We start from the raw sequence: 17,640 nt of genomic DNA, 5'->3' as shown, positions 1-17,640 counted from the left end.
GACTAAGAGCATGTAGACGAGAAGTTTACAGCATAACATTTTACCAGGACTTGTGAGGATGGCTGAGATATTTAAGTTCTAGGTGTGGGTGGTGGACGAAGTAACAACTAGTAGTAGCAGCAGTAGCCATATGAAGGTCTAAGTTCTCTTTGCAGGCACAACTTTTCAAGTGTCAGAAATCATTTCGTGGTGTCAATTTGTAGCCGCAATTTCTCTGCTACTGTGAAGGCCAAAAATCCATATTGGCCAATTCTTAACTAGTATTTGGACATATTCAACAACATTACTGGGTGAAATGGAGGTGTAACAAACAGTCATTGAAGTTAAAATCTTACCATCACAATCATCAGCCACTCAGGCACATTACAGTTTGTTGTATCTTAAAGACTACATGTTCCACAACTCTGATACACAAAATAAATTATTGAAGGACTAACAAGATAGCAAGAAAGGTGTGAACTCAGTGAGAATTGAGAATGATTCAATTATGACTTACTCCACAGACATAATGGAGTATTCTAGGCCAGATGCTTACATTGGAATAATTATTTAAAACCTATCTGATCTTCAGTGGAAATGTAAATAGGACCTCTTAATACCACATTTAATCACAGGCTTTTGAAATGGAGATATCCAGGGTAATTAACACAGCATGTTAATATTTTAGTAATCTCCTGTGCCTTATCTTCCAGTCTCCCACCACCTTCTAAAATCCCACCATCTGGCCCGCCTGGCCACAAAGGTACATTCCCCTTATAACTCAGTACCACCCAAGACTGCAGCAACTGAATTACATTCTCTGTCAGGTTTTCAACTACAAGAATCAAGAATTTTATTCACCATAGATCATTTTACAATGATATTGGCTTTCTCATACAGAATAATAAAATAAACAAGTGTCAGTACATTATAGAATACATCTCAAGCATGGCAGTGTACCAAATTACACCAGGATAGCTTCTAAAAGTCAATGCAATAAGCTATACTATAATCTAATATAATATAGTATTGTATTGTTTACACTGTGTAATTACACAGCACATAATAATATGTTTAACTACAGACAAATGCTAATATCCTCCTCAGGCATCTCAAAGAATTCTTTAATGTCATAGAATGGATGATCTGACAGCCAGCTGTACCACTTAATTTAAAAAAAAATGATACCCATAGAATGAACATGAACTGGCAGTTTATTGAACATTTTGAGTGGGTTAACTTTGTGGGAATTTCCTGTTCTTGCTAATCTGTGGCATGGTATGTCTAAATTATCCTTAGCCCTGGTGTTGTGTTCATGTATTTCCCCTTTGGCAATAACTTCTGAAATATTATTTTTAATATAGAGTACAGACACATAGATGTATAAATTTGTAATTGTGAGTATTCTGAGTCTGGAAAAAAGAGGACGACAGTGCTCCCTATGAACTCTTTTACATATTATGCATAAGACTTTTTTTTGTAATTTCAAGATGTTCTTGATGTGAGGGGAGTGCCCCCATATAGTCAGACCATATGAAATATGTGACTGGAATAGCCCAAAGTATGTCACCCTAAGGTACTCTAAGCTCACTACCGCCCTTAGTTTCAAGATAAGGTATGCCACCCGAGATATTTTTTCACATACGTAATTGACATGTTCCTCCCAGTAGAGTTTAGAGTCAATGTGAATATACAAGAGTTTTACCAACTTATTGCCTACTTCATTTGATGTTCTCATTAAAAGGTGTTGGGCTTTATCAGGAATGCACAGGAGCTTATTGGCTGCAAACCAGTCCAGGGCCTTATCAAGTGTCTCTTTTTTTAGTTTATTCAGATCTGAAATGTTCTGATGTGTGGTAAGTAGTGCTGTATCGTCAGCATAACACACGACAGGGTGGGCTATGTTTTTAGGTAAATCATTAATAGCTACAATGAAGAAGAAGGGTCCAAGGATAGACCCTTGTGGTACACCTGTGCTGATTTCCACTATGCAAGAATTTACATTTCTGACTGAAACGAATTGATTTGGTTACTTAAATAAGAATTTATCACTGCTAAATTGCTTCCTGTCACCCCATGAAACTCTAGTTGCCCCAGTAGTACACCAACAGGAATGCAATTGAAAGCTTTGCTTAGGTCACGTAATACCAGTGATACTGTTTTCAAAAGCTGTTAAGGTTTGGTCAATGATTTCCAAGATGGCCACTGTTTTGTTTTTCCCTTTGCGAAAACCAAACTGATTGATTCATAGGATATTGTGTTTTTCAAAGAAGTTGCTTATTTGTGTGTGTATCAGTGCCTCAAATATCTTTGAGAATATTGGAACAATGGAGACTGATCTTTAGCTTTGGGGAAGATGTTTGTTCCCAATTTTAAAAACTGGGACAACTTTTGATACCTTAAGTGCATCTGGAAAAACTCTCAAGTTCTACACATTTATTAAAAATAAAAGCTAATAGTTTGGCGATTGAGTGTATTGTCTTTTTAATTATGTTATTTGATAACCAATAACAGCCCATACTTTTAGAACCTGAAAATTTGGATACAGCTTTTATAACATCAGCAGGTGTGACAGCCCTCCACTGAAATGCCAGGTTAACAGACAGTGGTGTTCCAACAAGGTCCATTGCAGATGAATTTGTTGCTTTAATACTGTTACTTATTTCTTTAACTGAGTTGAAAAAGTATTGATTTAATTCCTCAGGTTCAAGCAGAGCTGTTTCTGTACATTTTGGTGTATTCTCTTGTTCTATTGTTTGCCATGCTGCATTGCATTTATTGGGAGCCCTTTCTATATAGTTTTCCACTGCTTGCTTTTTTGTCAGAAGAAGTTTAGCTTTGTAGTATTTTTTGCATTTCAGACATGACCTATGAATGTTCATGGTCTGTTTTGCTCCTTGATTGGCAGCTTGCTTATCTAGTACTGCATATGCATGTTTCCTCTAATGTCTGCCAGCTCTTCTGTAAACTAGTTCAGACTTTTCTTTTTCATTTCACTTGGATATCTATTTTTTTTTTTACTGTTGAACAAGAATACCATAAATCCGAGTACTTTTTAAAAAGTTATCGAAGGTAATTTCAGCTTCCCTTTTTCCAGATTGACAATTATATATAAAGTCGCAATCTGCACTTCCTAATCTATCAACAAACATACTTATGTATTATTCCTTTTGTCCTTGTACCATTACTACTTTAGGTTTTTCCGTTTTAACTGGCTGCCTCTTACAGAGTGTAAGGAGTAGTGGCTCATGATCTGCAAGTCTGACTGTAAAATCTTCCCTCTAGTTGTGCCCTGAAATGCGAAATGCCCTGACTACTATCCTTTCCACCGCCATCCAACGAGCCCCCACAATATACTCATCCATCCTTACACAACCCCTGCTCTCAACCCCTTACCTCGTGGCTCATACCCCTGTAATAAACCTAGATATAAGACATGTCCCATACATCCTCCAACCACCACCTACTCCAGTCCGGTCACTAACATCACCTATCTCATCAAAAGCAGGGGACCTGTGAAACCAGTTGTGTGGTCTACAAGCTAAGCTGCAACCACTGTGCAGCATACTATGTAGGCATGACACCCAACAAGCTGTCTGTCTGCATGAATGGCCACTGAGAAACTGTGGCCAAGAAACAAGTGGACCACCCTGTTGCTGAACACACTGCCAAACATGACATCCTTCATTTCAATGACCGCTTCACAGCCTGTACCATACGGATCCTTCCCACGAACACCAGCTTTTCTGAATTATGCAGGTGGGAACTTTCCCTGTGATACATCCTACATTCCCATAACCCTCCTGACCTCAACCTTCGTTAGTCACTGTCCTCACCCACCCAGCCCCTTCCCTGTTCCCATTCCAGCATTACACAGTCATCATTCCACCACCACACACAGTTTTTTTATTTCTCTGCTTTGTGATACTTAGCACCCCTCCCCCCCCCCCCTCCCATCTCTCCCCTGCCCTCCGTCTGACCTGCAGCACTTCACTGTCTGCCACCCCTGCCATACCATCCCTCCCGGTCCCCAGCCTCCTCCTTACCTCCACCCAGTCGCCACTCCCATCATGCATTGGTGCTGCTGCTCGCAGTGTGGCTTCAGTTGCCTGAGACTGCAGTCATATGTGTGTGTGTGATCTATTTTTGATGAAGACCTTAATGGCCAAAAGCTTTATTTGTGACAGTCTTTTTATTGTGCCTATCTGCAACTCAGCATCTCCACTATGTGGTGAGTACAACTTTCCTTTTCATAATATAATAATAGAAAATATCCTGATGTAATTGATAGGTCATTGGCTGACAATACTTTGATGACTGTCCCAGACAACTAAAATTAGTTGTTAAAAATATTATACACCAAAATAGAATTATCAAGTGCTTGCACATTCAGCTGCATTGTAATAGGAGCTATTGTAGCATGAGATAAATGACATTGTGAAGGGGTTCACCACAGGCAATGTTGATATGAAAGTTACAAAAATGTAAAAAATAAGAATGTATTTAATTAACAGAATGTCAAAAGTGTGACAGAACAAAGTAAAGTTTAATCAACAGACATTTCAGAGGCAAAAGTCACCAAAACATTAATTATACTTGTTTAAAAAATAAGAGAAACATCGAAATGTATTCTACATCAACAATGCATGTGCCCAGCCCCACACTCACTCAACAATAAAATTGTGCAAGCTTTGCGAGGGCAGATTAATCGTTCCAGAACTTCACTGGTTTTGGATCCCATTCATGAGGCAGTCAGCAGTGTGGAGTTCTGGAGGGACTCATGCAAATTAACTTGGCACCTCCACAGAAAAGAATTCTCTTTCTCAGTACAAACCATGTCCACTGCATTCTTCTGAAGGGGTGCATGTCTTGATTTACTATTGTCTCCTGAGCTGTGTGCTCCACCTGTTAGAAGAGTTTGCCTCAGTTGTCGATGTACTGATTTTCTAATAAGAGACAACTGACCTGTCAGATTTTATTGGTCACATTAGCCAACTGATAGTATGACTGTTTGCAGACTTGAGACTTGCTTCTGCAGCTTAAAAGTTCTAATTGTGAGTAGCTTATGCAGCTGAGATGCACTTCCCCCATTGTGCAGAGGGCGCACTACTAGCATTGTTCCCTCCTTTACTGTGCCAGCTACACAGGCTGGTGCCAAGCTATTTTGTGCACACTCTAGCAGCCAATAGGCTCTCTGACACATCTGTTTGCACTCAATCTTTCTGTGGCCTATGGCATACATTTCTCAAGTGTGAGAATCATAGCCAGAGCCTCAGACTGGTTGCTACCAGTGTGTTTAACAGTACAGTTTGTGTTGTACCTGTTTCAATATCTCTTAGGTTTCTACTCTGTGAAACAGAGTCCAAATAACAACTCGGTGATGTCACATTTATTGAGAGACTGTGCACTGCTAATAATAAATGTGACCGTGCAGCTCAGAAGTTGAATCAGATGTGTTTTTTATTATCTTTGAATTATATGTCAATTCTAAGTAGGGATTATGCCTTAATATAAAAATCATAGAATTTCTGGTTTATGGGAAATATTATCTGTGACTTTGCAGTGATTGCTTCCCATTTTCCTGTTTCCCAATGATGCTTGGCATGCTGATAATAATGTAGGATAAAATAATGGTATGAGGAGGAAAGTAGGACAGTATGCAGACACTTACCAGGCAGTGACATTTTTATTAACGAGGTCAGCCATCTTGCGGAGTCCACCGAGGCGGTCGAGCAGGACATCCATGGTGTTGGGCGTCAGCTCAGCCATCGCCGCCCATGGCCCAGTTGGTGGGCTGCAGGAAGATCAGTATGGCATGTAGTCAACACTTACTCTACAACTGCTCACAATAATAAAGATAACTGCTATGCTTGAACTACTGTGGCTGACACTTTTGACTGGAGACTGGAGCTTAGTGAAGTGCTCGATACATTCATATTTTGTAATAGAAAGATTGATTTTTCCAGAGTTCAGAAGTTTAATTTGCTGTTGTGTAATGATATAACATTGCTAAAAGTTAATAATGTATTTTTACTTTACTCTGATTTTAGTTCAACAATAAATCACCGGTACAAATGGGCATGCATTGAAGCCGAATATTAGCCAATTAATATTATTTCAAAATTAAAACAAACATACCAAATATAAAGTTTTTGGCAGTATCTATATTACTAAATGGTTAGCCTGTTTCACAGTTCACGGTCTCAGTTCCACGATGTCTGGCTATGGCTTCCATGGACAAAAGAAAATAAATAAAATGATTTTTTAATATTTCAATTAATTATTGACTGAATTAAAAATGATGTGCTAATCTACTCATTAAGAGGTATAATCTCGTGTTCAAGATTTAACACAATAAGGCTATTATTACAGTTAGAAACTGTGTAGATGTCTTGAAGCAGCATAACTCACTGTGCACAAATACCCAAATTTCGTTCATTAAGTATTTGAGAATGAAAGCACTTAGTGGCTTCCATCAAACTTTACACACAATTTAAGATCTTTATGAAGTTTTTCCATGTGGATATACAAAATATGCTAAATCTGTCTAGCATGAGCATCTGCATAAATTTATGCAAGATGGAGCAATATTAAAATACTGTCAGTTTTGACATACAGTACAACTGATTCAGTGAACTTGCTCCAGGAACTAAATTTGACAAGAGCTGCAGTAAATTTATTGACCTTCAATGATTTGCAGTTACCCACTCAACAGGTTTGTGAAGGTAAATTTTTGATACCTAAAACGTGAGCATACTAGTGGAGAAACCCAGCATTGCCAGGGTATTTATAGCTGTGCAGCCACACCTGTACCCCATGGCATCTGGCCTTGTACTTAATGTTTGTGATGTCATACCTCCTGATCTATGTGTCACACAATGACGTAATTTTGTAGGTCCATTCAGTGACATATGTGAATACCGTCTGCAAAATGTGTTGCAAATGGAGTGAGTAGCAATGAAGTAATAAATTTAAACATCATGCTCAGTGTGGTACTTTTTTACAAATCTCAGTTTATGATGTTATATCTCCTGAACTATATGTCATACAATGATATCAGTTTGCTACAATGATATCAGTTTACACTTATGTTCAGAAGTATACATGCGTACTGTCTGTAAAATGTGTCATGAGTGAAGTTAGTGGTTAAGAAGAAATAAATCGTAACGTCATGCTTAATGCAGTAATCTTACCACATGAACTGTGGAAAAGTAGTAGCTGATAAATATTTTTCCAGTCATCATTTTGTATGACTTGTCAGTGAGAAAAAATCTCGCAAAAGTTTGAATGTAAATTTTATTACAAGTCGCTAAGTGCACTCTTTCTCAAACACTGTATTAATAAAGTCTGGGAATTCGTGTGTCACAGGCTGCACTTCTTTGTCACCCATACCACTTTGATAGGTAAGTGTTTCTTACCCCTGCACTGATTGTTGCCTAACAGTAAAGTATATTTGTACCAAGTTTGCTTGAAATCGGTCCAGTGGTTTAGGAGGAGATGTGGAACATACGTGCATACTTACACATATACAAACACAAACACATACATGTTTCCATTTTTATTATATGCATGGACTTATTTAGTAAATGTAAAGTAAATCTTTTTGTACTATTAATGCCTCCTTTATTGTTTTAATGACCTGAAACCTGATCTGAAACAACATCATCATATGATTAAATCAGTCATGAGGAAGAGTTGTGAAACACCACTGATACTCTTCAAGTGGAGAAACAACATACATCATCAGAAATTCTCTTATAAAACATTGATGAATTAGCCTTTATTGCAGTAATGTGTCAAGTGTGACACCACACCAAAGAAATGGCTATGCTAAATCTGCTGTTTATTAAAATCGAAGTGCATGAAAATCTGGAAATGATGTAAAAGTCTGTATTCCAGATTCCAGGAGAGTGAGCACTTGCCTCTCGTCATGGATGACTGTGCTGTATATAAAAAATATTGCAGAAAGAGGGTTCTATGAGGGAAGGTAGAGGATACAGGATGGTCTCAGCATGCTCTGCAATGGTATAGTGTGGGCATACAGGTAGGGTCACATTAGTGAGATGCTCGGATAACTGGATAGTGGTGTTAAAATGATGTGACACTTGATGTGACCATGGTAGAAGACAGCTTTGGAGATGCCACACTGATTTCATTGTATTTCATTGCCTTTGCATTGCAACTAGCATGTTATGGCAGTATGCCATCTCGAGGCAATGGCACGTTAAAGATTCATCACAAACATGTTAACATGTTATGATTCCTTAACATTAAATGGCAGTTACTGGCACATCAGGGATAAAAGCCTCCGTGAAATCCTATGATAAATGATAATAATGTTGAGAGTTACATTTGTTCAGTGTACCCATTTGGCTACAGACATCGAGTTACAGTATTGAAGGAAGTGATATCCTTCCTTATGTATGCTAATGTACAAGGAGCAACAGAACTCTTCCGACAAACTTTCAGGGATTGTAGAGGGTGTGTTGAGGAACAAATTGAGTAAAAGAACCAGTGTCTGGAAATGTCATCCAATGATGCTATGGAGTGTCAAAGTTACAGATGCCAGCTCCTGCCACTAGTCCACCCTTTTGGCAGCAAACGTGACTTTGTGTGCTGACGGACAGCAGGCAGAACGTCTCATAGTAGACAAGACAGCATTGTGGATGTTAGATGGTGCAAACACATCCACGTCTGTCACAACAATGCAGATAGTGCTAACAGTGGTGGTAGCACGGAGGAAAGATGAATGTATGCAGTAGAAACACAGTGCTCCTCAGCAGTTTGTCTTGTGCAGTTGTGCCACATCGTGGAGAACTTCACTTGGTCTTAGCAGTGTGTATGCATTCCGTTTATGGTGAAGTGAGAGGAAATGAGCACGCAGCTTTATACACCTATGGGTAAAGATATTCAAATATGTGTCAACCAGATTGTTCTACTTTCACGACTATTCATCATTATCTACATGAAACGGATATCAATAGACATGAAAACAGAGCATGCCATTCATGAAGCATATGCACACTTTTATTTAAAGAGGACATGTTACAGAAATTTGATGCAGCACTCATACTGTAGCACACACATTGCAAATTAATCACATAGCAGTTTGGAGAGTGATGCATGAGGAGGGAGGGCATCCATTCCATTTCAAGAAGGCGTAAATGCTGAGAGCCCGTGGTTTTGCCCCACGTATATAGTTTGGGCAGCAGTTTTTTCAGCATTGTGCCATGTGGCTACATTGTTTATGGATGAGGAGTCAGTCTGGAATCGCGCGACCGCTACGGTCGCAGGTTCGAATCCTGCCTCAGGCATGGATGTGTGTGATGTCCTTAGGTTAGCTAGGTTTAAGTAGTTCTAAGTTCTCGGGGACTGATGACAACAGATATTAAGTCCCATAGGGTGCAGAGCCATTTGAACCATTTTCTTTGCATTTTTTGATGAGGAGTCCTTCAGCCATGAGGGTTTCTTCAGTACTCATAATCCTCACATTTGACATTTGAGCAGAAGAGAGTCTGCCTCCCCCCCCCCCCCCCCCCCACTCATGAACAAGGTCATGAAAAAAGGTTCACTATAAATTTATGGGCTAGGATGGTGCACAATTACTTGATTGGCCCCTACATGCTTCCTTCTCGACTCGCAAGAAGTATATGTAATGTTTGTTCAAGAAGTACTGCTGGAATTACTGCAAGAGGCGCCACTTGCATCCTGTCGATGTATGTTGCGCCAGCATGATGAGGCACCCACACATTTCAGTTTAGTGCCAGATCCCATGTCGGACAGGTTTTTGGAGATCACTGAATTGGCTGATGTGGACTTGGCTGATGTGGACTTGTCTGTCGTCTGATCTCGACCCGTTAGACTTTTTCTTGTGTGGTCATCTGAAGAATGTTGTGTATGAAACCCTAGTGGACTCAACGATGGACTTAGATGCAAGAATACGTGCCACGTGTGTACATGTTTGGGCACACCTGATATCTTCGAGTCAATCTGCCAGCCAGCGGTATGCGGGTGTGAGGCGTGCTGCGATGCCGAAGATAGGCATTTTGAACACCTCCTCCAGTTTTATTTAATTTCTGTAACAGTAGAATAAATAGTAATTTTCACTCCTAGACAAATGTTTTCTGTTGTCTTCCATATGGAATACTCTTATGTAGCCTCCTCTTTTCTTTGCATTCATATTTACTTCCCTTTAAATTAAATAAAAACAGCAAATTTTCCAACACAGCTGATAGCCACAAATTGAAGTAGTCGGCGACGGCTGCTGCTTAGGTAGACATTAATATCTGTAATTTCAACGCTGACAGTATCTTTCTGTTACATTGTGTGCACCGAAAAACATTGGAAATTTTAGAGGGTCCATGAGGAAAACAAACTACCTATGGAAAGCCGTTCCCAAGACCCCCATCCAATGAGGTAACAAAGCATTGTATTCATAGGAGAGAAGATTTGTCTAACAGCAGCTAGCTCCATCATCTCCACAGGTGATTGTGACAATGAGTCCCGATCATATAATAACAAGCAGCACACCGTCTGTTGCGAGACAATCCGACTGCAGTCCATTGGCATACGAGGTCGTGTTTGCTGCCACAGGGGTGGCCTAGTGGCAGGCGCCAGAGCCTATAAAATTGACAGTCTACGGCGTCATTGTCTGACGCTTCCAGACACAGGTTCTACTCTTAACCTGTTGCTGGAGACACCCTCTACAAAATTTGCTGGTATCATTTTGTACCATCCTTTATACACGGTGAAAATTATTTAAATTGTCAAACTGTGGGAGGTTCCACAGGACACTGAAGTTAACATTTTTGTCTAATGTCATATCTTCCTGTGAGGATTTTTTAAACCAATAGAGGACCATTTTTTCTGTATGAAAATAAGTGAAACTATCGATCTCTAGGAGGTTGCGTGGACAATGAAAACACATTTTTGTAGTGTGTTTTTCAGTGGAGACCAAAAGTAACAAACAAGTTTTAATTCTTTATTACTAAGAGAAAACAACATCAACAGAACACAATTACACTTGTGTTTAAAAAATTACTCCATTGACTTGTGAGCAGAGATTACAGTGGTCGGTCGCATTCTGTCTAACATGGTCGAAGACTGCTTAAGTGTCCTTAATTCTTACTTCTGTTGATACTATCTGAGCAACCAGATCCTCTTCTGATTCAACAAGGGTTTTGTAAACAAGCTGCACATCTCTCGTCACACAAAAAAGTCCACAGAGGTCAAACCAGGGAATCAAGCAGGGCACGGTACAGGACCACCTCTGTCAATCACCTTTTCTGGAAACCATCGGTTCAAGAATCGACGCACAGGACGACTGAAATGTGCCAGCGCCCCGTCATGTGCTGTCTTGTAGCGAGTGGAACGTCATGCAGCACCTCTAGCAATGTCTTGGCAATGGAGCTCTAGTAATGCCTGTCATTTAATGACCTAGATAGATGGCCCAATTAAACAATCACCAACATCTACCTCCAAATTCACGTGAAACCGTAACTCATGAGCGCGAGTAGATGTAGATTAACCTCACTCAAAACACACGAATTGTGGAAGTCGAAGACCTCACCGTGCCCGGACGTTGCTCTATCTGAAAACAGCACGCAAAACGGAAAAGTAGGAGGCATTTGACTCTGTTCCAGGGGCCACTGCGGAAACTTGAGTTCTGTGGACAATTATCTAGATCCAGGTTGTGCACACGCTGTAACTGAAATGGATTAACAGTTGCTCATGAAGGACGTTTCTTACATTTGTTCGAGCTGCTACCTGTTACGCCCTCTACCGCCTTAAATATACTCGCAGGTAATTATGACATTAGAGGAAAATGTTTGTTTTGGTGTCCCGTGCAAGCTGCCAGAATTTGTCGGCTTAAATAATTTTCTCCGTGTATATACAGGGTGATCCAAAAGTCCGTTATCGTTTCCAAATACACTAATAGACGGAATAATGTAGATAGAGAAGTAGATCTTGAGACGCATGCCTGAAATGACTAGGGGTTTTACTGAAACAAAAAACGAGTTCTAAAACCGGTCAACAGAAGGCGGCGGACAGCAGCACGTCAATGACGCTGCAAGAGACTCGTGACAGGTTACAGAATCGCATCATCCGTAGCCTGGTTCATAAACAGCTGCTTGAAGGTACGACTTTTATGCAGGATGGCAGTTCACAAATACAGCTACACGTGTTAAAGATATCTTGTGCACATCTCGCGTGCTGAGCCGCCACCTCCGTCATTCTTGGCGTCTCAGCTCACCAGAGCTCAACCCGTGTGATTACTGGTTGTGGGGTTATGTGAAGTTACAAGGCTACCGCAACCATCCTACTCATTAGGGATGCTAAATTCGTCATCCGACGGCAGTTTCTCACGATACTTACTAACATCCCGTATAGTGCTGTTCACGATATTTTCCCTCGGATACAGGTATTGTTGGTGATTGATGTCCGACATGCTGAGCATTTGTTACAACACCATTGACTGTGAAGTGTAATGATGGATCCAGGTTTCATCGACAGTCATAAATGGGCGCAAATAGTCTTGCCGATCGCGATTGAACAATGCCAGACATCGTGTTAAAGTGTTGTGCCGGATGCGTTTCTGATAGTCTCTGAGCAACCGCGGCACCCACCTCGCACACAGCTTCTTCGTAACCAATTCTCTATGCAGGATATAATGCACTCGCTCAGTCTCAGTAATCTCACGAATTTTTATTCGGCGGTCTTGAATTACCATATCACGGGTTCTGTGGGCGGTTTCCTCCATTGGACGGCCAGAGCGCGCTTTGTCTTCGGTGCTTGTCCGACCGCGTTGAAGTACATTAATCCGAAAGTAAATGGTCTTCAGTGATGGTGCAGAGTCTACATGAAATTCATCCAATTCTGTTTCGATTTGTGTCAGCACAATCCTTCAAGTGAAAATCTTTAATAACAGCGTGAAACACGGTTTTCTCCGTTTTGAATCACAATCTACAATGAACAGCACGCTGTACGTTGTTGAAATTCTGTATACAATCCTTGGAGTAATCAATCTTACCAACAACAAAGGCGCAACAAAAAGTTCCATTCTTTTATGAAGATGCAGCAGACTTACCAAGCCACCCTCGTATTCCGTGAAGTATTGAATTTTCAAATACTGATGGACTTATGAGTCACCCCGTATCTTTTTTTTCATCTTCGCGTTTGTAACAGATTCTGGAAGTGGCAGTAACGTTTGCACTCATGTTTGTCACAAACATTTGGTCGCTTTTTCCGAATATATTGCAGCTTCCGAGGGTACCGTTAGGCCGGAACTTACAGAGTAGAGCTTAAGTTGGTGCGAGTGAGACGAGCAGCAGCGTGACATGTGGCGGGCTCCTGGGGTTTTGTTGCCCCGTGGCAAAAATTTCAAGCACCCCCCCCCCCTCTCCCCACCCCTGCTCCTTGCGTTTTCAGGCATACTCAACCTTTTTCACAAAGTCCTTCACCCATGACATCTTATTTTCAAATATCGGACCCGCTCCTACATCTTGTTGACGTGAATGAGTTACGTCTACAAGATCAGAATCACGTACGGGCCACCAGTTAATGAAACAGAAGTGAAACGTTTAGGGTACATATTTTGCTTGTTCTTTATTTATTATTAAGCTTTTCTCCGTGATACCGGTATAGGAGTTTAACGTTGCTGTGTAGTAACATCTATCTTTATTTATTATGAACTGTTTTGTTATGTAAGGGCTCTCAGGTTGTCAGAAGTGCCATTTCAAGTTTTGTGTAGGCACATGGTGGAAACTGAGTTGGGAACATTGCCAATATAGCAACAGTCTTTGGTATTTTGAAAGATGCAGCCAAGGTGAGCAAACCCGGTGCTTCATTTGTCACCTGTTTCACAACTCCGTAGATAATTTCCGGTAAGGCACTAGTTTTTATGTATGATTTGTACTTCTCACTTATTCATTTATGCAAAATGTGTTATTCTCTTGTTTAATTCGTCCTTCCGTAACCATATTAAAAATTAAAGTTTTGCCGCTAGCATAATCTTGCCGCCCTGGGCGGTGGTAGGTCTTGCAACCCCTTTGAGCGGCCCTACAATGACGTCTATGCACTGAGGTGACAAAAGTCATGGGATATCGTGTAGGACCTTCTTGTGCGGGGGGTGGCGCAGCAGCTCGATGTGACGTGGACCGAACAGGTCGTCGGAAGCTCCCAATAAGAATATTAAGCCATGCTGCCTCCATACCGGTCCATAAACGCTAAAGTGTTGGCAGTGCAGGATTTTGTGCACAAACTGACCTCTCGCTTACGTCCCATTAATGTTCGACGGGTTCATATTGGACGATTTTGGTGGCGAAATCATTTGCTGAAATTGTCCAGAATGTTCTTCAAACTGTTAGTATACAATTGTGGTCGGGTGATATGGCGTATTGTCATCCGTAAGAATTGCGTCTTTGTTTGGGAACATGAAGTCCACGAATGTCTGCAGACTGTCTCCAAGTAGCAGCATATTTCCAGTGAATGATCGTTCAGTCTGACTAGAGGCGCCAGTCCATTCCATGTAAACACGGTGAACAGCAACATGGAGCCACCACCAGCTTGCACAGTGCCTTGTTGACAAATTGGGTCCGCGGCTTCGTAGGCTGCCATAGCCCATTAACGCCAAATTACGCTGCAGTGTCCTAAGGGATACGTTCGTCGCAGGTCCCGCATTGATTTCTGTACTTATTTCAAGCAGAACTGCTCGTCTTTTAGCACTGAGACCTTTACGGATATGGCTCTGCTCTCAGTCGTAAAGTAAGACCATAGGCCACTGTGTTGTCTGTGGTGAGAGGTAATGTCTGAAATTTGGTATTCTCGGCACACTCTCGACATTGTGAAATGCAGAATATCGAATTCCCTAACGCTTTCCAAAATGGAACGTCCAATTCGTGTAGGTCCAACTACCTTTACAATCTGTTAATTTCCCTCGTGCAGCCGTAATCACGTCGAAAAATTTTTTCACGCGGGTCACCTGAGTGCATATTACAGCTCCGCCGATGCACTGCCCTTTTATACCTCGAGTACGCGATGTTACTGCCATCTGTATATGCACATTTCGCTATCTCACGACTTTCGTCACCTCACTGTGTCTCACTTCTGACAAATATTTGGCTGTTTATTTCAGAATGTATAGCGATTTCCGAGGCTGTGGTTAGGCAGGAACCTTCGTATATTTTTTCTTGTCACAAATTTATAGCTGTTTCCTTTGGGTATATGATGCGATTGCCGTGAGTCCGCTCACACTCAGGAGAAGGTGACGTCAGTGTCACCCTCGGCTTAAGACCCCCGTACACAGGCCGAACAGTCGCCCAACAATCCCCATCGGAGTGGGCGTGCCCCGACCCGTTCACCCTTGTGTGGGCGATTTTGTAACGGTCTCGTCTGTGGTCTGGGTGCGTCGGTTTCTGGCGGACCTCTACGTGGTTACCCCATCTCACACTCCAGTCAGTGCAGGGGGCTGTGGCGACCAACTAGTCGGGCTGTGAAGTCGCAGGTTTACTTGAAATGTGCATCTGGACGTGTACACATCGCCTTGACGTCACTGAGCGATCCTGACGAGTAGGTTGCGCACCTGAGGTAGAGGCCTTGCAGGTAGTCGTGGAGGTCGTCCAGCGTGCGCACGTCGCCCCACTTCTGCGAGACGGCGCTCCACAGGAAGTCGGCGTTGCCGGCCACGGTGGTGGCGTCGTTGTAGGAGACGACGAGGCGCCGGCCGCCGGCCCACAGCTGGTCCAGCGTAGCCGCCCAGCCGCCGCCCCCGGCCGTGGGCGGCGCCGCCACGGCCCCCAGCTGCGTGCGCAGCTCCGCCACGAGCTGGTCGTGCACGCTGCCCAGCCGGCGGCCCTGCTGCCGGAAGCCTGCCATGCGCAACACACGCACCACGATACCGGGATGTTGTCAAAGGGGGAGAACTTTATTTATTATGAAAACAAATATTTTTTTAAAAAAACAATATTTGGCCCATAACATTAAGCAAAAAAAAAAAAACCTTTGGAAAGTAACAGTAACTTCCGTCCCCCATTCCTGTTTCTTTAAAGAATCGAATTGGGCCGTATGAAACACCTTCAAACATCTATCCACTTTACTAATTAGTTGATGTGTTAAATACTCGACGTTAAGCTGCAGACACTAAAGGTTTTCGTGCAGCTCAGTGTTTATGAAATCGTATGTCCTGATCTGTGTCGTACAATTACGTAATTCTGCAGGTACATTCAGTGGTATACACGGATACTGTCTACAAAGTGTGTTGCTAATAGAGTTGGTAGTAAAGAAGTACTAAATTAAAACTTTATGCTTTATGCTGATGTCATGGGGTGTGTCAGCCAGAAAAAGATTCGAAAAGGTTTGGAATTATGTGTAAAGATAGTCAGAAGCTGCTAAGGGCTCTCATTCTCAAATACTGCGAGAATGAAGTCTGGGTGATTTCCACTCAGTTAATTACGCTGCCACAAGACTTATACATCAGTTTCTAACGAATGTGGACGTGTGGCCTGAAACGCGTTCCAAGTTAGGTATACCCACTTAAGGAGGCGATAAAAGATATTTGACAGTGTAGGTTTCAATGACTGGAAGCAAGTGGGAAAATTCTGTACGTACCAGTGTCTTAGCTTTACATTTAAGACGACAATGTGCTGTGGGATTATCTTTGAGTAGCCACTTCACTCTTCGCACCACGAAAGGCATTACTTACGGCACGTCAGTGGAGTTTGGATATGTCTCGCCTGTGAGACGTTGTGAAGGCATGACTGATCCCATAAGGCGATCGCGAGTAATACACACCTGAACTGACGCTGGGAAAAAAATCCAATACTAACGCAGCACTAACGAATTGTCCGAACGGAATGGGACATGTTCAAAAGAAACACAGGATTACAATTTCAGAAAAATCTTATGATTTGTTCAAGAAAACTAACTTCAGGAATCGGTCCACCTCTGGCCCTTACGCAGGCAGCTATTCGGTTTGGTGCTGACTGACAGAGTTGCCAGATGTCCTGCTGACGGACATCGTAGCAGATTCCGTCCAGACGGCGCGTTAGGTCGTCAAACTCCCGAGCTGGTTGCTGGCCCCTGCTCATAATGCTCCAAAGTTCTCAGTTGGGGGGAGACCCGGCGACCTCGCTGGCCAAGATAGTGTTTCAAAAGCACAAAGACAAGAAGTAGAAACTATCGCGTATGGGGGCGGTCATTGTCTTGCTGAAATGTCAGCCTAGCATAGCTTGCCACGAATGGCAACAAAACGGGGCGTAGAATGTCGCCGACGTACCACTGTGCAGCAAGGGTGCCGGGGATGACAACCGAGAGGTCCTGTTATGAATACGAATGGCGCCTCAGGCAGTCACTCCCGATTGTCGGGCCGTTGGCATCCCACTGCTGGCTGAGGGGTCTCAAGACACGTCTTCGGCCTGGAATTTCACTGACTGGAGTAGAATTGTGTATAGCGATGAGTCCCGCTTCCAACTGAACGACGACCAGCGAAGACGTGTGTGGAGACGCCCCAGACTGCGGTGGGTTATCAACCCGACGGTCGCGCACCATACAGTCCGACAACCAGGAGTGATGGTCTGGGGTGTCGTTTCTTTTCATAGTAGGAGCCTTTGCAAGCCATCCTCGGCTTACATTTCAGCAAGATATTGTCCGTCCGCACACGGCGAA

At 42.4% G+C, this 17,640-nt stretch overlaps 1 protein-coding gene across 1 annotated transcript in view; it reads right to left on the bottom strand.

The window, feature by feature from the left end:
• The window catches only part of LOC124711650 (PI-PLC X domain-containing protein 1-like), a 405,069-nt gene that overhangs the window by 10,022 nt on the left and 377,407 nt on the right, over positions 1-17,640 (bottom strand). The window contains exons 7-8 of the mRNA XM_047241837.1: positions 15,560-15,845; positions 5,651-5,773 (exon numbers count right to left, since the gene is read on the bottom strand). Of these exons, the coding sequence (XP_047097793.1) occupies positions 5,651-5,773; positions 15,560-15,845 (409 nt within the window). The remainder of the gene's footprint in view (positions 1-5,650; positions 5,774-15,559; positions 15,846-17,640) is intronic.

The sequence above is a fragment of the Schistocerca piceifrons genome, chromosome 8 (assembly GCF_021461385.2).
Source record: "Schistocerca piceifrons isolate TAMUIC-IGC-003096 chromosome 8, iqSchPice1.1, whole genome shotgun sequence".
Classification (NCBI taxonomy): domain Eukaryota; kingdom Metazoa; phylum Arthropoda; class Insecta; order Orthoptera; family Acrididae; genus Schistocerca; species Schistocerca piceifrons.
The sequence above is the reverse complement of the archived record's forward strand: the minus strand, read 5'-3'. Positions and strand labels throughout refer to the sequence as shown.